Source organism: Brassica rapa, chromosome A10 (genome assembly GCF_000309985.2).
Source record: "Brassica rapa cultivar Chiifu-401-42 chromosome A10, CAAS_Brap_v3.01, whole genome shotgun sequence".
Taxonomy (NCBI): domain Eukaryota; kingdom Viridiplantae; phylum Streptophyta; class Magnoliopsida; order Brassicales; family Brassicaceae; genus Brassica; species Brassica rapa.
Genome location: NC_024804.2, coordinates 5,129,703 through 5,154,449, shown reverse-complemented (window position 1 = coordinate 5,154,449; position 24,747 = coordinate 5,129,703). Strand labels below are relative to the sequence as shown.

The following is a 24,747-nucleotide window of genomic DNA, read 5'->3' as shown; positions in this document are numbered from 1 at the left end:
GATATAGTTATTGTCTTGGTATCCGCAAATGCATCAGGTAGCTGATTAGCTATACTTTGTAAGTGCATAATTCGTCGAACTTCTAGTTCTGACTCTTTAGTAGGAGGATCAAGATATAACAACGAAGGTACACTCCCTTTGATATCATTTCCTACATTTTTGTTTTATTCCCCTAGAACTAGGAATACTTTCTCATCAAAATGATAATCGGCGAAACATGAGTCTTTTACACCAGTTTGTGGTTCTAGGTATCGTATAATTGATGGAGAATCACAACCAACATATACTCTCAATCTTCTTTGTGGTCCTATCTTTGTACGTTGGGGTGGTGCTATAAGCACATATACCGCACAACCAAAGATTCTTAAATGGGAAATATTTGGTTCTCGACCAAACGCTATTTCTTTTTGGCTCAGCTCTTTTCTTTTCTTTTCTCCACTCACTTATTGTTTTTTTATTCTTTTTCTTTTTTGAAAGGGAGTTCTATTTATACTCTAGAGCATCTCTTTTCTAACTTTCTTTGTCCCTAGGGATTTCTTTACTTTAATCACTCTTTTTGGTTCATTTTTCTCACTCAATCTCTCTAGTTTCCAAGATCAAAAGAATTTTAAGCTCACAAACCCAACAACCATTCTAGAGGCTAGCCCAAATAATGGCCTAATGCTAGCCAAAGATGAGAACAACCCATTGTCGCTTCTAATACTCTCAAGATTTTGCACATGACATGCTATCAATAAAATACCTCACTCAAGCAAATTAATGTTGGTTTCAAAAAATGGTGAGGGTTAATGGGTATGGGAGTACTATTTTGGTTGATAAAGATTGGTAGAAAGAGAGAAAGATAACCCAAATATGTATAATATCCATGATCAAGTAAGCAAACGCCCATATACAAGAGAGATTAAGTTCATTATACCTTAGTTCATTTGTAGTTGGTTTCAAGAATAATGTCAATCATCAAGCAAGCAACAAGTTTCAAGAAGAGTTTTCAAGGCTCGAAACTTACAATGTTCTACTACAAGAGATGCTCAAGCTACTTGATATGTTTAGCTAGGATGCCAAATTGAGTTTTATACATGTGTTCTTTACAAGGTTTCTCCCAATGCATGAATGCAATCTAAATGCTTCTAGACTCAATCATAAAGATGCAAATGATGCAACTAAATGCTTCTTTTTGTGATTTTCAAAATTTTCAATTTTTTGTATGCATGAGACTCATGACAAGTAAACAAAACAAAACACAATGTGAGATAGTAGACTCTCCCCAAAACTTACTTCATACAGTCTCTTGTATGAGAGTAAACTTGAAAGAGAGATCAAAGGAGAAATAAAAGATGAAAGAACTAAGTATTTCCAAGGGTGGAGATGCACTTACTTGGAGTTGGCTTGATGAGTTAAGGGAAATTAGGAGGGAGGGCTTGTTGTCACCTTGGAATTTTTGACATGACCTTTGGGAAATTTAGAAGTGTGACCTTCTTGTTGGCAAAGTCAATGCAAGCTCCTACTGTTGTGAGAACTGGTGTTCCAAGGATCATTGAGACTCTCTTCCAGTTGTCATCTCCAAAACAGTGAGGTCAATAGGAATGGTGTAAGTTCCAATCTTCAAAGGAAGGTCCTTGATGAGACCAATTGGGGTTGTAGAAGAGGAGTCCCCAAACATTAGTAAGGATGTGTTTGGCTCCATGTTTTCAATACCAAGACTCTTCACCATCTCCATTGAGATCACATTCACACTTGCACCAGAAATAACAAGAGCATCACCAAGTGTGACCTTACCAAGGGAGCAAGACAAGGTGGACTTCCCTTTGGTTTCTAGTTTGGGAATGGACTTTGGTGTGACTGGTGGATCAAGCTGCATAGTAGAGATGTCTAGGAGCTCTCCTACTTCTTCTTTGTGAGCTAGAATGTCCTTGATGAGCATCATTTGGACATGAGCATCATGCATATTCGTTATCTGTGAAAACTTGACTCCTACATCACCCATGTCTTTTCTAAACTTGGAGATCACCTTCTTTTGAGCCTTTGTGAGAAGCCTTTGTGGAAATGGAAGCTTATCATAGGGTGATTGCTCAACCTCATGGGTTTCTTCCAGCTTAACCTCCTTCAACTTCATGACAACATTCTCAATAACTGGTTTCTCAGCCTTGTGCTCAACTCTCGTCACAATCTTTGGTGCAACCCTCTGTCCAACCTTCTCCACAATATGTGATTCAGCCTTGGAAACAACTTCTGTTCCATACAAGAGTCTTTCAAGCTCATATACTTCTTTCCTACGATCACTCAGCTCAAACTCAAAAGAAGTAGAGAGGATAGCATTGCAATGCTCTTTAGGGTGGTTGTCTTATTTCCCTGGTAGAGATCCCATTGGGCGCTTGGAGGTTGAAGTCATAGAGGCAAACTGGTTCTCCAAAGCCTTGAAGTTAGAAGCAATGTTTGAGAACTTGTTGTTGAGATCATTGTAGCTTCAGTCAACTTTGGTGTGAAGGTTCTTCAACTCATATCCAATGTGCTTCTCACTTCTAGTTTGGGACTCCAAAATTTGATTCAACATTGCATCAGTGCTAGTTTCTTGCTTGACCTTGTGTAGACTGATTTTCTTTGGAGGAGAAACCTTAAGAGTAGTACGGGCTAGCTTGGTAACCACCTTGTTGGTGGTTGTAGAAAGGCTTTTGTTGGTAGTTGTTGTACTGAAAGTTAGGCTCTTTCTTGTCCCATGTCCCATTAGCATTCACGAAACATAGCTCCTCTTGACCTTCTAGACCATTAACTTCATGAACCACAAATGTCTCCTCTTGTTTATGTTCACCAAATAAGTTTTACTTTCTCTTGTTTGGCTCTATCTGAAAGAACCATCTTATCTTTTAGAGCCTTCAACTCTCTCCTTGTGTTTTGATCATCTCCTCCATTGCCTCTATTTCTCCTATCATGCTCATCACTGTAGACTGAACCATGTTCTATACAAGCTCCTCAGCATCTACTTCATTTCTCCCCAAGTAGAAACCATTACTAGCGGTATCAAGTCGGCTTCTATACTTAGGCAAGACACCTATGTAGAAAGTACTAAGCAAACTCTCTTTGGTGAAGCCATGATGTGGACATTGGTTTAAGTAGCCTCAGAATCTCTCATATGCTTCTCCAAATCTTTCAAGATTCTTCTGTTCAAACCAGAGATCTCATTCCTAAGCTTGGCAGTCCTTGAAGTAAAGAAGAACTTGTTGAAAAAAGCCTTCTTGCATTCATCCCAAGTGGTGATAGAGTCACTTGGGATGTTCTTCTCCCATATGTGAGCTTTGTCACCCAAAGAGAATGAAAACAATCTCAGCTTGAATGCATCCACAGAGACACCATTGGTCTTGGACAATCCAAAATACTTGTCAAAGCTGCCCAAATGATCAGTTGGATCCTCCAAAGCAAGACCATGGTACTTGTTGTTCTCTATCATGTTGATCAAGCTGGATTTGATCTCAAAGTTTTTGTTCTCCACAGCTGGTGCTCTAATACTCATCCTGTTTCCATGGATATGAGGCTGATCATCGGTGCCAATAGCTCTAGCTTGGCGCTGATGCCCCTCCATCTCAAGCTCAACTCTGTCTAAATGAGCTTGCCTTTCTTCTTCTCTTCTTTTCCTTGCAATCTCCCTTTCAAAACCTCTAATGTCTTCAACTCTTGGAATAAGGTTCGATGGTCCTCTATTTCTCAAGTTCATGCACCTAACATTCAAAATAGATAGGAGAGTGAATCAGTAACTAGATACGAAAAAATACTTAGTCTCAAGCAAGAACCAAATCTCAATGTCAAAATCAACTTAGAACTGGCAACGGCGCCAAATTTGATAAAGATTTATTTCTAACCCTACGTCAAATCAATGTATTATTTAAGAGTCAATCCAATTCTAAGTGATTTCAATGCAAAGAGAATACATGTTCATACTTAATCTAAGTGCAATCAGTGTATAATGAAGTGATTTGATTTAACTAACAAGATTCTAAGATAATAAATTAACAAACTTTCAAGCAATAGGATAAAGAAGGACTCCTGAGTCTAGGAATTAGACTTCAGATGATTAAATTCCAATCTAGAATGGTAAGGTATCTATCAACATATTCCCTTAAGTCTAGACAACAAGACTAAACAAGTTCTTTGTCAAGATAAATGCTCATTTACTCTCATTGATCAAACATCAAATGTCTTTGGTTTGTGCCATTCAAGTAATCATTAAGAGTGGGTCTATTAACTTTTTAAGCTCTCCTAACATCAAATGTCTTTGGTTAAACTAGCAAAGAGCAATGCTGATTTGGCTCAGACATTTCATCGAATAACTTCTGCGCAATGAAATGTCTAGAGTTCTAATCTAAAGAGGTCAACTCTAGACTAGCATGAAGAATACTCAACAAGCAAGAAAACATATTAATCTCACTCTAAACACTCAAGATCATCACTTAATCATCCTAATCATCATAACTCATGAATCCAAAAAGAGTCTACTCACTAATCTTCATGATTAACCTTAACCCATAATAGATTCAAGAGAAATCATGTTAAGAAGATGAGATAGACTCAAATTACTCAAGAAAGAAAGATTAGATTACTAAAGATACAAACTTTCTCCAAAGTATCAATGTATTTTGAGAGAAAACAAGATATATCATAATTTTAGGTCTAAAATATATTTATATCACTTCTAAAAAACGAGTGGGCCATTTAACAAATCTGAAAAGGCCCATAAAATAAATGGAACTCACCCAAATAAAGTGTGTGAGCGGTCTCATCATCCCGCTCCGAACACCCGCTCCAAGAGTCGTGTGAACTACAGCGGGTGAAGCTACTTGCTCCACTTCAACCGCTCTACCAATTGGTCTTTGTTGTTGTCGTGCTCATGGAGCGGTTTGATCTGGTCGCTCCAAATGCCCGCTCTAATGTGCGCTCAAGACACCACGACTGCTGCACCTCGCCTCATGATCTCGCTCTCATACTTGTGGCATTGTGAGGTTTGGACGAGCGACTGCTCCAACTCGCTCTGGTCTTAAGATCACCTTTGAATCCTTAAGTATCAGGCGAAAGTGATGCGCGGCCGTGCTTAGGATTGAGCCGTCAGTTTGCGGGTTGGTTGTTCAGCCAATCAGTAGGAGTTTGCCTTGGACTGTACGAATTTCAAGTTGTTCGTTTGAGAACGATATGTGATTGTCCATACGAGGCGATTGGTGTATCGGTTCCTTTGGTGAAAGAGTGGAAGTGGTGTGTAGCCATTTTAGAACGGCTTGCGATAGCTCGTATGGATCGGTCGGCCTGTGGACCCTTCTGGCAGTCGATCGGCAAATAGGATGTGCCTAACGATCGCTCGTTGACGACGTGTTTGGCTGCTGCTTGGTGGAGAAAATGTGCCTAGCAATAGCTCGGCGATGATGCGTGTGGTTGTTGCTCGGCGAGGATAATTTGCCTAGCGATCGCTCGTTGATGATGCGTTTGGTTGTTGCTCGGCGAATGTAATGTGTCTAGCGATCACTCGTTGATGATGCATTTGCATGTTGCTCGGCGATCGATCGGCCTGAATGTACCTTTGGACAATCGATCGCTCGAGGACTTCAACACCCAGTAAAGGTTAGAGATCTTTTTAGACCTGCTCGACGATTGACCCTCAGCAAAGCATACTTGTTTAGCGAAGGTGGTTAGACCTTGAAGTGTAGTTATGCGCTGTGTGGCTTAGGTGCTTGAAAAACAAGGAAGTTGTGTTTTTTTTTTGTTGTAGATGGACCTTGCGAAAGGCTGCCTACATACCTTGAAAAGGGATTAAGCCACACATAGTTTCATTTGACCGAGTGGCGCGTTGTCATTCACTCATTAGGAACAAAGCGAATGTGACATGAAACTACGCACTCAGTGTTTGAGCAAAAGTGACGTGTAGTCATTTACTTGATGCTGAATGAAAGTGACGTGTTGTCATTCATTCGGCGCTGAGCGAAAGTGATGATTAAGTCGTTTGGTCGTTTTTTTTAGCAGATGAGGCATATAGCCATTATTCGCTCAGCCGGCACAATCATAGGTGAAGTGGTTTCTGAACCGTCTTTCGCTTCGACACATCCCGCAAATCTTCTGTCGACGATTCGTCGTCGGATGAAGGGGGGAGACAATGATTCTCTAATTGCAAAGATCTTTTGACGTGATTTTGGTTTCTCTTCCTTGGAGACCGAATCATCGTCTTTGTGCTTTTGCAGCTCTTGGTGAGTGTTTGCTAATTTTGTTGTGGATTGCTCCAGGGCAAGATGCTTGGTTATGAAAGCGCGTTTGTTCTCTTTCATCTTGATGAAGTTCTTTGATCGATGCAGAGCATCTTGAAGGGAGATCGTCAGGTTGCATAGAATTACTCTCGAAATTTGGAGTTGATCCACAGTGAGTTTATCAAAGAATGCCTCAAGATGAAGTTCTTTGATCGATGCAGAGCTTCTTGAAGGGAGATCGTCGGGTGTGCATAGAGGTACTCTCAGAATTTGGTGTTGATCCACAGTGAGTTTATCAAAGCGTCGACAGCCATGTGATCCGAGACATGAACCTTGCACACTACTTGCTTGAACTTCTCCATGACGTCTTGGAGGCTCTTGGTGGACGGTTGGGACAACCTCCATAGGTCGGTTGACGACGCTCCTTGACGAGTGAACATGATGTAATGTTTGAGGAAATGTGCGGATAAGTCGTGAAAATTGTCGATAGAATTCTATGGAAGCCGAGGGAACCATGTCAAGGCTGGCCCAGAGAGACTTTCGAGGAAGAGGTGGCAAAAGCCTGCATCTTTTTCCTCTTCGGAGAAGTGGTTTTGACCCATAGCTATGTTAAAAGCGGTCAAGCGATCGATAGGGTCTGCATCACTAAAGTAAGGTGGGATACGGAGTTTGTTGGTCGATCGGACCATGGCATCGGTTATCCTCTTGGTGAAGAGGTTTCTCTGTGTGGCGGCAAGGACGCATTCGATATCTGGTGCTTACATCATGACTTGATGGATCTTGGCATGGATATCCTGCAAGGAGAGACGTAGATCGGCAATCTGGCGGCTGGTGAGAAAGTCTGAGCTGTTGGTTGTTTGCACGGTGTCAGTGTTCGTAGGGTTTGCTTCATTTGTTGGTTGTCCGACCCCATGATTAGGGTTTGTGGTGGCGAACAGCCTTCCCCTTGCTGTTTCTGTTTCGTTACCCTCGCCGTCTAGGGTTCCAAGGGCGGCAGCGAGTGTGGCCAAGCGGTCTTTCGTCGCGTTGTTGGCTTTGTCCTGCTAGACGAAACGCGCCATGACTGCTTATAGCATCTTGGTCACGTTCTGTGTAATGGAGATCGGTGTAGAGGCGACCGAAGGTTGTCCACCGTCGGTCGGTGTAATACCCAGTTTTAAAAAAAAATCCTAATTTGGGTTTTATGGAATTTCTCAGGGAAGCTGAAGACTTGGGAAATTTTTATCCTCAGGGTTAAGGTTAGTCTGGAGTCTATTAAAAATATTCAGCTCATCAGATCGGGAGCAAAAAAATATTCAGGATTGATCGTCGGACGAAAATTCACCAGAAGAGCCGAAAAATTGTGCAAATCAACCGAGAAGCTTGAGGTGGCTTGATCTAAGGGATCAGGACATGGTGTCAACCATTTAACCTGCTTAGTGTAAACACAAGAAGGAGATGTAGACGTGCATGAAGCATTTCCATACAGATCGACACACAGAAGCACGAGGTGTCACACTACCTGCGATCTGCGCATGCGAAACGACATGCAGAGGCCCGTGTGTCGCGATGCATGAACACCAGACATGCTGAAGGGCAAGTGGACGTGGAGGTATCTTCTGGCATGGCTAGAGAGCATGCAGCAGGTCATGTGGACTCCCATGTGTCGCCATGCATGCGACCGGACGCATGTAGGACGACACATAGGCGATCGGGTGGCTCATTCTTATTGGCCGACAACTTCTATATGTATCCAGCTACCCTGGTTCACTTTTACTCATTCAGACACACCAAGTACAAAGGAAAACGTGGCTAGAGAGAGAGAGAAAAAAGAAGCGAGGTGCTTTAGAAGTATAGACATTTCCGAAAACCGATAAACTGCCGGAAAGTTTCGAAGGACGTCCAGAAGTGAAAGAATGTTCTTTCCGAGTTCTGATCAGTCCAGACCAGTTCATTCAAGACATTGAGGTTGAGTTTTGGGATTTAACATCACGGTACCAAGACGAAGATTTGGAGGGGATAAAAGGGTTTGGTCAACATCCGGAATCAAAAGAGTCGAGCCACATCGCTTAATCACTGTGAATCACAGTTAATTGTTTGTTAACGAGTTTTTAATGCAGGTTCCTGACATCGAAGACGGTTTCCGAACTAGGATAGCCGGACCGGTCTAGGTGTCAGTTTGTGGATCCGTGGCTTGAGACGATGTCTGGGCTAAGTGGATAGCAAGACTAGTCTAAGCAACCAGATTATTGTGATTGTGTGATTATTATATGTTGTTATAGTGTGTACCTCGTGTTGGTACTGTTGTGTGAGAACCTCGTGGTGGTTCTAGTTGTAGTTTGTAGGTCATTGCTTCTTCAAATGGTACCACTAAGCCGGTCGTGGTCCGGAAAGTGGTGGGCTCGGTTGAACTTGGCTTGATCACCAAGGCCGAGTGTCACACGTGGATGTGACAGCCCCCGGCGAGTCCGATAGAGGACCGGGGCACGGCAGTTCCGATTGAGGACCGTGACCGGTCGATTCCCAAGCGTCTACGCCTGTGTGGTGTAATAGTGAAGGAATTGTCGGTGTCCCTTATGTGGAGGAAGAATGATTTTGTTGGGCCCTAAGAGTATATATATGTTTGATTGATGCGACACCATAAAGAGTGTTTTGATTTAATATGGTTTAATGGTTTATTGCTTAAATCGGTCTTGCTATATGATCTTGAATGTTGCTTGTTGAACTACCCGTCTTGCTTGTGTTTGGGGTTAGGTTTAGAATGACGGGTAGTTGTATATGCTAGATAGGAAACTCTGGCTCACTGAGTGAAACTAGTTCACTCACTCCTCACATCCTTTTGCAGGTGACCAGTAGAAAGGACCATAGCTCTCGCAGAACTATAGGAGCTGGTGTAGATTTGACATCTTTTGCTAAAGACTCGTTTTCAAGATATATAAATATATGTTATACTTTCGACTGTGTCCATGGACCATATGAATAATATTTTGGGCTTGTGAACTTCATGTTTTATATATATGGAATAATGTATGTTTATATTCGTGACGTGTTGAATCTGATATTAGGTTAGTCCAACCTAACACAACTCTATGATTTGGTACGGGTTGCAAAGCTTTAGGCCAAAGATTAGAGGAAACGAGTTTTGAATGGATATTCTGGATTACAGAATTATGTTTGTGACTTGGAAAGTCTATTCTCAACCCGTCGTAACACTTTCGGACTTGGCAGAGGAAGGTCGTTTGGGCATGTTCTTGTTTGATTGTTGTCCGGCTGACTGACCGATGTCTAAAACGGTTCGGGGGTGTTACAGTCGGGGTGTCGTCGGGATTCATACTGACTTCGTGAACGTTACTTTGTAAGGTCCCACGGTGGGCGCCAACTGTTGAATCCGAGTTTGGTTAGGTCGACTAATAGGAAACTAAACTCGATTGTGGGTTCTTCGGAGACGTTTTATTGATCAGTATGTGATAACAAACATGATTACAAGGAAATTAAGGAAAAGAAAGAAGGTCGGGGCTTTGTTGAAAGCGCCGACAAGAGTACAAAGAGGCTGGATTGGTCGTCCAACCCTAAATCTTACCATCATTTTTAGTCTCTGTTTTTGGATCCCTTCTTTGTTCCTTTGACTTCTCCTTTTATAGCCACGATATGCTCTCAATTTGGACTAAAGTTCATTCGCCCTAAAAGCCCAAGCCCGAGACCACGTTTAATGGGCCTCTAAGCCAGATAAAAATCCCTTCGAGCCGAAGCCGATCGAACGAGCCCATGGTTTCTTTGCTGAGTCGATCGATCGACGTCTTCAGTCGAATTCTAAGTCGGCTTGACCAACTTCGGTCGGGCTTAATGGCAGATATAGGCCAAGTCCGGTTATTAGATGGACCTTGTGGAGGGATATGAAATTTCTCTCCAACAGACGGGGTCGCCAGCTGGCGACCCCTTCCTGTTGCAAGACCAGGTCGCCATCTGGTGACCGGTTTTTATAAAATTTGTTTTCGACTGGAGAGCACATACTACGATTTATCAAACACCATGCACTCTCGTTTCACTCCCGTAGCTCCTTCCTATGAACTATGACCGCAATGTCCCTTGTTTCGTCTCGATTGGAGTTACCGTTGAAACTTTACAGCTAAAACCGCGAAGACTTGTTTTCTCGTATAAGTTTGAATCGATAGTATGAAACAGCGACGGTTGACTTAAAACACCAGATGCCTCGATTATACGATTGGATTAAACCTTTCTACGAAACCGGTGTCGTATCGAAGGCATTGTTTCAAAGAAATCATAAAATGCTTAAAGCCGAAAGAAGGTCCAAAGAGGTCTAAAACACGGCTAAAAGCTCACTTGCAGTTTCAGAAGAGAATAGGCCCAAGATCACTATGACGGTTTCTTTCATGTTCGCAGAAGAAGATAAGTGTTAATTTCAGGTGATAAATGTCAAGTTTTGAGGATAATTACGAAAATCGAAGAAAAATTGAATATTTTCGCAAGATGATAAACTCGACCTAGCGGCAGAAAAGGAAGACACAAACCGACCTTGGGATGAGTATATAAGGAGTGCAGAGACGAGAGGCACAAGAGAGAATTTTTACACAGAAAAACTTAGCATTTAGAGCAATAAACAACTTTCCGTTTTTGTTATCGAGTTGCGACTCAACTAGGTTTTTGCAGTTTTAGGTTGTTAAAACTAGGGAACTCGCCGGCAGCTCCTACAGCCAAGGCTCTTACCTCGTTGTAATGTTCATATGCAAATTCGGAATAACACATTTTTTGCTTTATTTTTTGATTATAATTTATTTCGTTTGTTTATTTTATGTCTCTGATTGATTGATTGGTGTGTGGTTTAGCATTTATCTGAGATTTTTAGAAAGTTAGAGTTTTCCTAACTTTCTTAATTTAATTAAATTTTGTCTTGCTGGATTCATCGAGTATCCACATTTCTTTGCAGTTTTCTGATGTCTGATATTCAATTACTCAATAGTGAATCAACTGTACACAGGACAAAAAATGAATAACAAGTTACGACTTAAGTGAACAAATATATATATCCTTATTGATTTACAATGGATATTTGTTATTGTTTCATCGTCTCCAAAGATGAATCCACCAAACTCCATAATCGTTTACTCAGACATGCAGAGAGAACGCACCCCAACACTTTCTTGTAAGGTCGCTCGCTGTTGAATGTCAGCTGCTAAAAGTTTCCTTTCCACGTCAACTCGAGCATTAGATTTCTTCTTCAACAAGAATTAGCCTGAGAAAGGTAATTTATCATCACCACGATCTACAGCGTTCCTCCATAGTCTATACCGAACTCCAAGCTTGTCATAAGCAACAGGTAAGTTCCATATATTTGCACCATTCAACATCCTTTCTTGCTGTCCCAAAACCAACCGTAGATCTTCATTTAAGACCTGCAAAAAACAGATAAAAAAACATCAGATTATATCATATATCATCAAGATGATCGATATTCATTCATTTATTTCTTCCTTTTTTTACCTGCTCAGCGAAATGTCTCCAGAGATGTTCCATGAATGGAAGATTCTTCAATATTGGAGCAAAGTCTAGTGACATTCGGTATAGAAGTCTTGTCTTGTTTCTTGAAGAAGGTAAACAAACATGGAGTTGATGAAGATGTGTTGCACACTGCTCAGTGCTCTTTCCTTCTAGCTTCCCAGGTTTTGAGATTCCTATTGTCGATAACACGATACAAGGTGGTTTAAACTCCATATCGATTGGATACGGATCCCAGTATCCTTGAAGACCTGAAGATGGTGTTAAGAACTTTACCAGGCTGCAAGAAAACAGAGAAAAGGTTTAAAAACAGAGACTCATCATGTCAATACTGAAACAGCGGAATGAGTTTTAGAAAACAAACCTTGGGACACTCCAGCCTTTTGCAAAAGTAGATGTGTGAGTGAATGGAGCATGCGCAAGATCCAAGAGATTATCTAGTAGCAACCCGTGTTCCACCGGTAGGTCCATTACAAGCTGAGATTATGTTAGAGAACAAATAAGAAAATGTTGACGATTCATCATATGAGAAATGATTAATTAGAGATACCTCGGCATGGATTACAAACCCTGATGGAGGTTGTAAACAAGGAAGTGTAGGTGAAGGTGGCTCATCACCGGGCCAAACCCAGACCATACCGTCTTGTTCAAGACAAGGTATCGATTTTATCTTCACATTCAGTAGCTTTGTAGATGGCATCTTCGTACACTTTCCATCAGTTGAGTATTCCCATCCTAAAATATCACACTTGATAAGATGCTCTAAATAAAATGGTTTAAAAATCAACAAAACACAGAGAATGAGTTCCTAACCGTGGTAAGGGCATTGGATACGACCATTGTTCACCGAGCCGAGATCAAGAGGACACGCTCTATGTGCACATGTGTTCCGTACACATCCTGGTTTCCCATCTTCTCCTCTAAAGATGACCCATGGTTGCTCAAAGCAGTCAATTGGTACCTTAAGACACAATATCATTTTTACTATATATATATATATTTTTTTTTGTAATAACAGGAAAAGACAAGAAAGAACATTTTTATACATACCATCGTGTCATGCTTAAGATCTGCAGTGAAAGCAACGGGATACCAAAAGTTCTTCAAGTGTGGACTATACGGCTGAACCGGACCAGAAACATTCAAGCTTTTCCCACCAATGTTTGTCTTTTCCCTGTCTAAGTCCTGGACAGAGGTTGAATACGAAGGTCTGTCTGATTCTGTCGCAACTCTATCTGGTAACAACCTATCATTAACCAATTCTTCCATGTGAGCTAACTTCTCTAAAGCAGTTGAAACCCTTGCTTCTGATATATGAACCTGTTTTAGATTTTGACTAAGAGTTAGAACAAGTTTGACAGCGAGCACCAATTAAAAAAAAAGGATTAATAAGAACCTGTTGGTGTGCTTTCGCTAGTTCCTCCTGCAATCCAGCTAGTTCTTTCTTCACAGTACCAATAGACTTGTACTCACGAGCTAGAGGATTCAGTACATCAACGACCTGAGAGATACAATAAGTTAACTAACATGCTTCGACAACGTAGATGATAGATACTGTGGTGAGAAACAAACCTTGTCGTGAAGGAGCATGATGGTAAGAAGATCTTGACGAGCACGCCAATCCAAATATTGGATATCGAACCTAGCAACTTCAAGAGCTTGGTTTACATCCATGAACTTGCCTTTATAAGGAGGAGTTTTCGATCTGGGATCCTCCACATCAAACAAATGCCCCCATTGACTCTTCTTCTCAACTAATCCACTATCTTCCCCAAACACAGCAAAAACCCTGAACTCTCCTTTCACTCCCTGAAATAACGAACAACAATCACTCAAAAATGAAACCTTTTCTATGCCACAACAAAACCCAAAACCTCAAAAACAGATGCCAAGTAAAGTTACCTTCTTTCTGGTGAGTTGAGATGATCTAGTCTTACAGAAGGATATGGGTAGAGATAAAGCAGAAGAAGTAAACACGGCGGCGTTCATGCTGTCGTCACCGGAAGGAAGGAGAGAAAGAGAGGAAGAAGGAAGACAATAGACGAAGAGATTAGAGAAAAGGATTTTACTTTTTATTAATTAGAATTTTTGAGGATTTTTTTGTTGATAAGAGAAGCGAGTTCTTCGCGATCTGAGCAAACCTCCGGAATCATGACACGTGTACAAACGTTGCCAATGAAGATGTGCATGTGGCAGTACTATCATCCACATGATATGAAGATGGATTTGCTAGGATTGATTCTCCAAGATATCTTTTGCTATCTTTGGTTTTGCGAATTCTTACTGTTTTTTTGTCATTTTCCTTCTTTGGTTTTCCATCACTAGTTTCTTTTGGTCAAAAACATTCGTCTTTACAAAATTGGGACAAAGCATTTGAACTGAATATACATTTGGGAGCGGGAGAATTCGTTCAGTAATCTTTTCCCCATTTGCTACTTGGTTCAAACTTTAGACTATGGCATTTCAAAAAAATTATTTACGAGGATGATAAACAAAAAAAATTTGAAGAAAATAAGAAAAATATATTCAAAATTGTTGTAGTACAAAAAATACAACCAACAGAATTATAAATAGATTTAGGATCGGGTTTGTATAGACATACAAAAAATAAATAGTATTTTCAAAAAAATTTAAGAGGTCAATTCAAGTGAAAGTTGTAAGAACTGAAAGGAAAAAATAGAAAATAAACAGTTTTTAGCATTGATAACTTTGAAGTCTACTATATTATTTTTTTTGGTAAAAATATAAAATATTATTACCAAACTTTTAAATTTTTGACAAAATTACATAGGATAATGAAAAGTAGAAAAACAAGAAATAAATCTAAACACACTCTTGTCTAGTCAAAAGAAGGCTGGCATAACTAACCAATACCACCATCCAAAAGTTCAGCTAAGGTATGCATAAAAGGAAGAGCCATGTTAAACCATTTACTACGGTAGCGTTTTTTTGATATAGTCTACTATATTATAATATATAAATTTATTACGGTAGACTTTTTAAAAAAATAATCTACTGTGCAAGAATTTATTTTGGATCAATTTATCTATTCTATGAATAGTAAACCGGATTTATTTTTATATTTAATGTAATTATTTTTAGTGATTTTAACCAAAACCAGTTTGCATCAACACGTTTAAAAATCAATACCACTAAACATTAGACATTTTGACGTCTCTTTTATTTTTTTTTTAATATTACAAGTTTGTTACTTCTCATGTTCTAAAACGTGGGTATCTAACCGACTGGGCATTCAACGGAGATTATTGCAGAAATTTTGGCCAAATCGGTTCAATTAATTATAGATCAATTACTCAGCTAAAAACCCGATTAATCGCATAAAAATCAAACCAAAACCCGATTTAAATCAAAAATATTGGGTTTGATTGAGAAGAGCTTGGGCTATAAAACAGCCCCAATTGGTTGAAGCCGACTATAGGTCATGCTGCACTTTCTGAAATTACGTGGTTAAGACCATTTCCTTATGATCTTGTTTTTCCCAATTTGAACTATTCATCTTTGTTGTGATAGTTAGGAAGCAATACTCATTGCAGAAAATTATATTTTACATGAACGAACAGACTATATAGAAGCCGAATTTCATGTAATTGTGATGTTATTCAAGATGGAATAATTCAAATATTGACTTATTCTTATGTTCTTCATCACCCATTCCATTGTTGGCACTAACCCCTTCCTTTTTATGTTTTGAACCTTTTTTTAATAATATAATTGTATAAATTATCTTCCCAAAATAGACGTCGGAACAGTACAAAAAAACACCGGCCGGCTAAGTTACAATACGACAACAACTAAAATCAAACAACAACAATAGATCTATCAAGATCTGAGCAGAGAGGGTAAAGGGTAAAGGGTAGTGGGAAAGAAGACTAGAAACCAAGGTTCCTTCTCCGGTAGGCACAGTGTGATACACCCAAGATCGAGCATCGACCGGCTCGGGTCATGGACACGGCCTAAGGTGGCGATCTTGTCAACCAGCTCGACCGAACCGAGGTTTTACCATCATATCGTGCTGAACATACTGCTCGCGTCATCCCATCTGATTATTCCATTCATACCGACCATGTTTTCCCATCGGATTGTGCTGATCACACCGTCCGTACCGTCCCATCCGATCACCCCGACCGTACCGCACATGCTGTCCACCGTATCGACCCACGTCCGGAAAGGAGCTCAGTCTGGAACCACGAACAAGAGATGGAATTGATGGACCCACATCACTCCTTTCCTGACCTCCTCGTCAAGATACTACTGACAGTCGAGCAAGAATCCACTTGGGACGCGAATAATCCAAAGATGGCTGCAGATTCTCCCTTATGGCCCTTTTGGTGCGCCCCGCCTGTCCTGAAGGCTGTACTGACGTCCTTGCTTCAGTGACTGATCCTATGATGGACTTTTCTCTTTCATATTTCACTAAGGCATGGAAACTTAGCTGTCCCAAGACTTATCTCACGACAGTACACATCTTGGTCAAGCGGATCATCCGAAAGTTCAGTCCGTTCGTGTGGAACGTCCGGCGGGTGTGTGGATCATCCCGTGTGTGTCCTTATCCTTCCCACCATAGACCAGCACGACCAAAATGAACCTGGACAATAACCTTAGGGTTATCTTGACTGGTCTTCATCATATTCCGCGCCTTTGACTCATTTAATATCTTTCAGTCTTTGTTTCTATTTTCAGTGCCTTGTTTTTAGCACATTCTTTTTTGGATTTCTACAACTTGTAATCCTATAAATGGGCCTATGAGCCACGAAATAAAGCAACATTTTTCCTCTTTTATTGAGTTTATCTCCTTTGTTCTTTGTAGAACACTTATTGTTTCTTGGTATGGTTAGCTCCAAGTAAACTTCTCTATTTCATTGGAGTTGTACGTCATATCAAGCAACATATAGAAACCCTTCTTTTGTTGGACTTGTGCATCATATCAATCAAAAACTGAAGTTTGGTAGTATCAAGATACATTCCGCCCCTCTTGTGTCACCGTTCAATCCATCAGTTCTCCATTTTGGCGAGTTCATATCCCTTAAGTCCGATTGAGTGATCATTCCCTAATTTTAGGGCGTATCAAGTGGTATCAGAGCCACTCAACCTTAGCTATCGCCATTCTTCAATAAAAAAAAAGAAAAAAAAGGATCTCTATCAAAAAAAAGAGAAAGAAACAAAAGTTTAATTTATTTGGCTAGGTGGTTGAAGAGAAATCTTGATAGCTGAGGAGAAATCCAGCCTTGGAGTGGTTAATACGGATTTCAAAACCAATTCTCTATTCTTCCTATCTTGTGTTCATCTCTTGTTTGCTTGAAGAAGCCATTGGGTTACTTGATTTGTTATCTTAGAACTTTGAGATGAGACTCTTGTGTGACCACTAAACTTCCGAGATAAACACTTGTGTGGGAGAGATTAAAAACTTGAGAGTGTGAGGATTATTTTTATCTCTTAACCTTTTATGTTGAGAATTTTCAGGTTAAGATGTTTGAAGTTGATCAAAAAAGGCTTTTCAGTCAGTTTGAAGTTCTGGAGTTTTGTGAAAGCCCTCAAGGACGTCAGTAAGATCCAAAAGAATAACACAACCACACGTGCACCTGTAGCTAAACCATCCTTATTCATTAATGAAAAACCCAATGGTAAATCTGATGAGTATGATGAAGAGCTGATTGAAAGTTTGATGTCTTGTGAGGATAATTGTGATCTTCCTTTTCCAGAACCTGATTTCATGTTTGATAAAGAACAGACTATTGCAGAACTAACCTTTATGCAATTGGAGCATCCGAGTAGTCTTGTTCTATTTTCACATGATTTTGAAGAAAAAGCCAATCGACTACCCACATCAAGGACCTCTTCTTGGCACCAGGAGACCCATGGACGTTGATCTATATCACATCTTTGATGAGGAAGATGATCACTTTGGACGAACTTGGAAGAGGAAGCACCAATCATAACGTCCATCAACATGGAGAATCATCTTTGTTTTGATCCTGACACAACTCGTACGCGTTTGTCCAAAGAGCACTGTAAGGAAATTTGTATCAACAGTTCTCTGCCTGATCTGTTTGATAAAGTCAGTTCCAATGACATAAAACGTTCTGGTCTTGATCATCTTGAAAAGTCGTTTGAGCTTGATTTGCAACAACTAGTTTTTTGCTCTAGAAAATCGTTTGAATCATTTGTCTTTAAAGAAAATACCTTTAGTCTCAGTTCTTATGGACATGAACTGATAACTGGAATTTTGTTTACATCCTCATATGCTTTGGACGATTTTATGGTTAGCACATTGCTGGAACAGAATTCACATAGAGCTGAAACCGAATTTTGTGGTGATTATGTTTTGAAACCTGTCCATTCTTATTTTGAATCTGATCTTGAACTAAAACATTTGTGTCCTGAATCTGATCAAGTTAGGCACACTTTGGAAATGTTCTATGGTAGTTCATGCCTTGAAAACATTCTGATTTACAACACCTTCTTTGATAATAATGCTGAGCCTTGGATAAGAAATTCTCAGTTTGATCTTAATCTTTTGTGTTCTAAATCTGAGAAACTTGTGCATGTTTTGAGATTGTTCTTTGGGAACTATACAATCACGTGCCTTGAAACCCTTCTGGTCATTAATTATAATTTTGATGTGAATTTTGAAAGGCTGAAAAATGTGCTACTTGTTCTTCGGAAAGAGACTTTGATTTCTGATTTGAACAAGTACATGTCTTTCACATATGACCATGGTATTTTAATGTTTGATTTAAGTGTCCAGGGTAAATAGGTTCAGTCTCAGGAAAGTGAAAACATAGACCATGCTCATCAGCCTGAGATTTGGAGATGCATGTACTCAAGGGATGGAGCAGTTCATGGTTGTAGGCGTGATAATCACATAAGTTCCCAACAGCCTAAAAAGCTTGATGATCGGTTCAGTAGCAACAAGGTGTATGATGACTGCGAGGGAACCATTGAACCAATGGCAAATCCTCAGCCAATTCTTTGTGAAAACCAAAAGCACTGTAAGGATCATGAGTTGATTGTCTCTGCTCATCATGAAAATATTTTGAAACCGAGAATTTCTAAGCAACTCCAGATCTTTACTTGGTTGATAAACGTTTTGCTTAAATCTTTTCATGATTTGATTTCATTGAGCTGTGCATTGAAAGAAATTTGGAATGAAAAAAAAAGTGTGAACTGAAATTGCTTAGGCCAGAGAATCAATTTGATTTCGTTCATGTTGAGAAGTTTTCGAAATTGGCACTCTCTCACTCTTTTCCTAACATTTTCTCAGCTTTGCTTGAATTTAAAATAAGTAAAGCAATTTTTGGCACTCAGTTTACTTGCTTGAAGTTTACACATGTGCTTGATGATTGTCCTAAAAGCTTGAATTGAATCCTGTTTGTGACGTCTTAAGGATAGAGAAACCCTTTGTTTATTCCTTTCGCAGATTTGATGTGGTTTCTCTAGTTTTTTGGAAAGCGCATGATATACATGATCAACTTCAGATGGAAGAAATCAGAGGAGGTCGGCACAACACTTGTGTTCCTGGAACATGGAACTCGAAGTATGATATACCTTGGATTTGACCCATTTTTATCCATGGTATATAAGTATTTACTATATATATCTATGTTTTCTACTCTTCTAGGTATGTTTTCAGGTTCAGGTGCATTTCGGAGTAAAGCTATGACTTTGGAGCATTTTGGAGCTTAAAAGACATTTCACCCGAGCGGACCACTTAGAGGTCGACGAGAGGAAGAATTATCGATCGATGCGCATCAGTGCTGACGATCGATATCAGGAAATGCCTCGACAGATGAAGATTAATATCGATCGATGTACACAAGTACCGTCGATCGATGTCGAGACACCAGACGCGACATTTTGGATTCAGCAGACTTAAAAACCAAGGCCAAGCCAAATTACCAAAATGCCCTGACGAGTTTTTAACCTAGTAGAATATATAATGCCTAGTGTTTTTGACGGCAAAAAGAACAGAGCTTTTTCTAGACCTAGTTTTGTTACAAGTTTCATTTGGGAGAGAAGATAACTTGTGATTGGAACTCCTTGTTTCTATTTCTTTTCATCTATTCTATGAGTTTCTATTTATCTATTGATATGAATTGCTTTGCTATGTCTGAGTAGTTCAACTGTTAGATCCAGGGTTCAGATAGGTTTGTGGGATTAGCCCCAAACTATAGATCTGCCTTGTTGTGATATTCATGATAGATTTGTATTCATTGCTTGTTTTAGCTTTGCTAACTAGAACTTGATCATAGGATTGCATATTCAAGCACCCTTGTTATCCCATCCTGACATCTATCTATCATATTAGGATTGCTAGAGAGGGCTAACCGCCAATTTAGAATCTTAGTAGGGCATTTCATACTCGCGCATAGGCCTGGCTAGAACCCGTCGATCGATGTCCTCAACTGACAATCGATCGACGTTGGCAAAGGTGTATCGGTCGACGTCTTAATAGACTATCGATCGACACTCTCTTGTTGTCTGCATACTAACTGGTGAGACACGAGATCTAGTCTGTTAACCAGTGGTACATGCGACAGCTGATCACTGAGTTAAGCGAATGAGCTCTAATATATCATGCATGCAACAGTTAGGCATCTATAGGTATTATAATCTCCAACACCTGAATAGTGGTCCTGCATCTAATATCATTTCCAACCAAGTTACATTTATATTTACTAGCTTGTTACTATTGCTATTCCATTTAAACATTTACAACCTTTAGCATTAATAAACACTAGATTTAATTGTTTTTTAACTCCTTGTGGATTCGATCCCTAAGTACTACATCTGAACCTCTTTTGATGAGAGTAACACTCCTTTGGGTAATTTGAGTGGTATCAAATTTAGCACTGTTGCCGGGGAGCTTTGATCGCCATTAGATTTAGTTTTATTAATTCTTTTTAGTTTCTTTACCCCCTTTCTAATAATCTTTTTCTTGTCTTTTCAGGTGCATGCCCAGCGGTACCAGAAGCAACAAGGAGAAAGACTTGCTGTTCTCAGACGATCCTGCTCATTTGGAACGCACCATCCGTAGAGGTCAACGTTCCACATCGCTTGACGCAACCACTTCGTCGTCGATCGATACGCACAACCAACCGTCAACCGACAACAGACCGTCATCGTCGATCGATCCCAATCGTTCGACAACGATCGATACTATACCGCGCACGTCGATCGATACCGTGTCGTCAAAAATGGTAAACATTATTATTCTAACTCAGGACGAGAACGGAAACCTGTATGACCATGCCGGTCATCTGCGTAATGCAACAGGTCAGAAAATAGATGCTCAGGGAACTGTAATCCCTGATGCTACAGGAGCTGCTCAACCTGTAGATTAGGACGCTCGATCGAAACCACTGGCCGACTACAATCGCCCAGATGAGTACTATTCCAACAGATCTGCTATTCGACTTCCGGAGATCCAGAAGCAGAATTTTGAGCTGAAGCCTCAATACTACACTCTCGTGACGCAGATACCCTACTCTGGGTTACCGCACGAGCATCCTATGGACCATTTGAAACGGTTCAAGGATCTAATCGTTGCTATTCGGATGGAAGGAGTCCCCGAAGATTACCTGCTGTGCAAACTCTTCAGATACACGCTGAATGGAGAAGCGATGCACTGGCTTAGGCAGCAACCCACAAGATCTTTAACATCCTGGAGCGACATCAAGAATGCTTTCTTACGAAACTTCTTCGATGAGGCGCGCGCTGAAGAACTTCGGAACAAAATTTCCACATTCTCGCAGAAGGCTGGAGAGTCCTTCAAAGATGCGTGGATTAGATTTAGGTTTTTCCAGCGAGACTGTCCACACCACGGATTTAACGAAGTGCAACTAATAAGCACTTTCTTCCGAGGTCTCGCCTTACAGTATCAAATGGCCCTTGATACGGCGAGTGAAGGAAACTTCACTACTCGGAATCCGTTGGAAGCTGTGAGACTTATCGAAAACCTTGCTAACAGCAGCTGCACCAAAAACACTGACTCTGAACGGAAGAAGTCTGTAGCCTCTATCGGGAAGGAACAGATGGACGAAGTAAGAGCTAATTAGATGTGGTGCACGAGCTTCTTAGGAAGCAAGTCTGTTCAGCTGAAAGAGAAGTAGCAGATACGGAAGGAGAAGAAAACGTGAATTACATCGGAGGTACCGGATTCCAGAAATTTGGAAACCAAGGCGGAAACAGAAACTTCTTTGGAAATGGCCAAAGAAGTAACCAAAATTCACAATTTCAAAAACCGTTCCAACAACAGCAAGAGCTACTCGAACTCTTACTACCAAAATCTACCACCCCAGACTCAGGAAAGCAAAATCGAAGAGATGCTTGATCGAGTACTGTTGGGACAACAATAAATCACCGTGGATTTCAACGGTAAGATAGACTCTGCCTACAACAATCTGAACACCAAAATCGAGACCTTAGGGACTCAGGTGAGAAAACTTAAAACCCAAGTAATTCAGACGGGCGAGACTATAAAGAGGCAACAAGCTTTCGCTAGAGAGGCAGGAGCCGACAAAGGAAAACACCACGTAAATGCCATCATAGATGATGATTTCTGGCAAGTGGTGAGAAATGAAAAGCTCGAGGAAGGAGATTTCGAAATCGAAAGCTCCATGAGTCTTGGCGGATCCCAATGGTGTCGACCGATGTCGATGAACTCGCATTGATCGACAGACCATGATGAAGATCGTTGGACGGATTACTCCAGTCATCGATCGACGTCGTCTGCCAAATCGACTGAATGCAATGCGGTTCGAATTCTAACTCATGAAGAATTCGCAGCTAAGCATCCTCACCCACCCTCCCCTTTCTATGATAAAATCGTTCGGTCGGTGGAGCCAACCATCGATTGACAGAGTGAGTCCGACGTCGATCGTCACAACACACCTCCCATCGATCGACAGGCACCTCTGACATACCGTGTGCGGTTACCCTCAATCTATGAAGATTACATCAACGCACTCAGACCACCACCTAAACCATTAGCAAACCCACCCGAACCAAAACCCAACCCTTTAAATAGTTCGCCAGAATCAGTTCAAGAAGAACAAGAATCTGAAGGGAGGAGGTTAAGGAAGAGAAAAAAGAAGATTCCTAAAAACCTTAAGAGGGAAGCTAACGATAAGGAGATGGATGGTTTTACTAAACGAGTCCTCAGAATCTCAATCGAAAAACCTTTTGATGAAGCTTACTTCACACACCGGTTGTGGATGTTCTTCAGAGAAACAAAGGTAACCGAGGAGGACATTAGGAAAATGTTTAATCAAGTTAGAGAGAAGATGAAACACAGGATCACATTGACGAAGAAGAGTGATCCTGGAAAGTTTGCAATACCATGCGTAGTCAAGGATGTTGAATTTCCCCATTCAATGTGTGACACAGGAGCATCAGTTAGTATCCTCCCTAGGATCATGGCAGACCAGCTTGGTTTGACCATCGAACCCTCAACAGAATCCTTCACCTTCGTGGATCTTTCAGAGAAACGATCAGGAGGTATCATAAGAGATCTGGAGGTACAGATTGGTAATGCCCTTGTCCCTGTAGACTTTCATGTCCTAGACATCGAGCTTAACTGGAACTCTTCACTTCTGCTTGGAAGATCTTTCCTATCTACAGTAGGAGCCGTATGTGACATGAACAAGAACAAATTGTGTCTAACGCTCATAGACCCAAACATCCACTACGACCCCATCCGACCTAAGAGAAAGGTCATTAATTCTGTGGATTATGGGAAAGAACTCGGCTACATTGGCGCATGCCATTGTGGAGCAGAGTATGAATCGGAGTACGAAACAGAGTACTCGGAATCGATCGACACCCCAACCTTTCCATCGATTGATTCCAATGTGTCAACGGTGACCGATGACCGCAACAACACGTCACTCGGCGTAATGCACTCAGTTGACCATTTCTCTTCACCAAATCATTGTTACCAACATTTTGCCTTCCAACCTCCAAGCAAGAGAGGACATGATGATTATTCCATAGGCAGTTGGGTAGACAGTGGTTTCCATGAAAGTTTTGCAGTTGACACTGTAATTACTTCACCTAATGAGGAACATACCGAGGAATACGATGAGGATTACTGGAAAGAAAGTGCAATAGAAATGTCTTTGCAGGATGAAAGACTTGAAACACATAAGTTCACCAACACGTTTCCAACATCGTTCGACGCTGTGCACTCCACATCGGTCGATACCAACCCTCGTCCAGCAAAACAACAACTCACATCGATCGACACCCATAAAGGAACATCGATCGATATTCGCGCCGCAACGAAAATTCAGGAGCAGGAGAATATTCATTCCCCAACTAGGTTTATAGATACCTATATCAATCGTTTTGCACCTCCGAAACCACCTACACACATCAGAGCAAACACACAAGCAAAAAAGATGAACACTCTTCCTTCTACATCAATAGAAAAATCCATGAAGAGCAATCATCTCAAGAACAAAAGTTCTGCAGAAATTATACTGCCATCGATCGATGTAACTGTATCTACATCGATCGATACTACTCTAAACCTTAATCTTTCTATTTCTAAATTGAATGATTATGCAAACATTGATTACGGTTTTCTAACACCTGATAAATTTGGTATTTTCAGGGACCCAGATGGCAACGCACGTGCAATGGATGGAAGGATTTTACAAGTGTCCAGAGAGGACATAGCAGACATCTTTCAAGTAGCCAATGGACCTGACAACCTATTCTCACAGCAACGTGGCACTCCAGGCGTCATTCAAACAGATCCTAACAACCACGCAGGAGTCGCCACAACAGAGATCAACCCAGATCTATCACGCCAACCAAAAGGGCAAGCATCGATCGACGGTACAACAGAGACATCGATCGACAGGGTAACACCAACGTCGATCGATAGGGATGAACCGACGTCGATCGACAGACGGTATGAATGTGGGAACCGCGCTTTCGACATGTACGGAGCCAGAAAGTTCACTTGGGAACAAAGGGACGAGTATGGAGTCTATAGAGATGAGCATGGACACGC

At 40.8% G+C, this 24,747-nt stretch overlaps 1 protein-coding gene and 2 non-coding genes across 4 annotated transcripts; 1 reads left to right on the top strand and 2 right to left on the bottom strand.

The window, feature by feature from the left end:
• Window positions 1-3,081: 3,081 nt before the first annotated feature.
• Window positions 3,082-3,187, top strand: LOC117129387. The gene has a single exon (XR_004453036.1). It is a non-coding gene; the product is annotated as a small nucleolar RNA R71 (small nucleolar RNA).
• Window positions 3,188-11,144: 7,957 nt separating this feature from the next.
• On the bottom strand, window positions 11,145-13,870 carry LOC103847721 (chlorophyllide a oxygenase, chloroplastic). 2 transcript variants are annotated; one of them, XM_009124806.3, is made up of 9 exons: window positions 13,611-13,870; window positions 13,281-13,517; window positions 13,105-13,209; window positions 12,759-13,028; window positions 12,522-12,669; window positions 12,259-12,443; window positions 12,073-12,185; window positions 11,694-11,988; window positions 11,145-11,605 (listed from the first exon to the last, which is right to left on the bottom strand). In XM_009124806.3, the coding sequence occupies exons 1-9, from the start codon at window positions 13,695-13,697 to the stop codon at window positions 11,441-11,443; spliced, it is 1,605 nt and encodes a 534-aa protein (XP_009123054.1). In that variant the 5' UTR covers window positions 13,698-13,870; the 3' UTR covers window positions 11,145-11,440. The 2 variants fall into 2 exon arrangements, with proteins under 2 accessions (XP_009123054.1, XP_033137947.1); XM_033282056.1 differs by having other exon boundaries at window positions 13,281-13,508; window positions 13,611-13,798.
• A 7,579-nt stretch (window positions 13,871-21,449) lies between these two features.
• Window positions 21,450-21,555, bottom strand: LOC117129412. The gene has a single exon (XR_004453061.1). It is a non-coding gene; the product is annotated as a small nucleolar RNA R71 (small nucleolar RNA).
• Window positions 21,556-24,747: the final 3,192 nt, after the last annotated feature.

Coding starts and splice junctions, on each gene's coding strand:
- LOC103847721 (XM_009124806.3), bottom strand. CDS start 13,697: ATGAACGCCGCCGTGTTTACTTCTTCTGCTTTATCTCTACCCATATCC. Junction 13,029..13,104: donor TAGCGAAAGCACACCAACAG/GTTCTTATTAAT, acceptor AATCTAAAACAG/GTTCATATATCAGAAGCAAG. Junction 11,989..12,072: donor AAAGGCTGGAGTGTCCCAAG/GTTTGTTTTCTA, acceptor GTTTTCTTGCAG/CCTGGTAAAGTTCTTAACAC.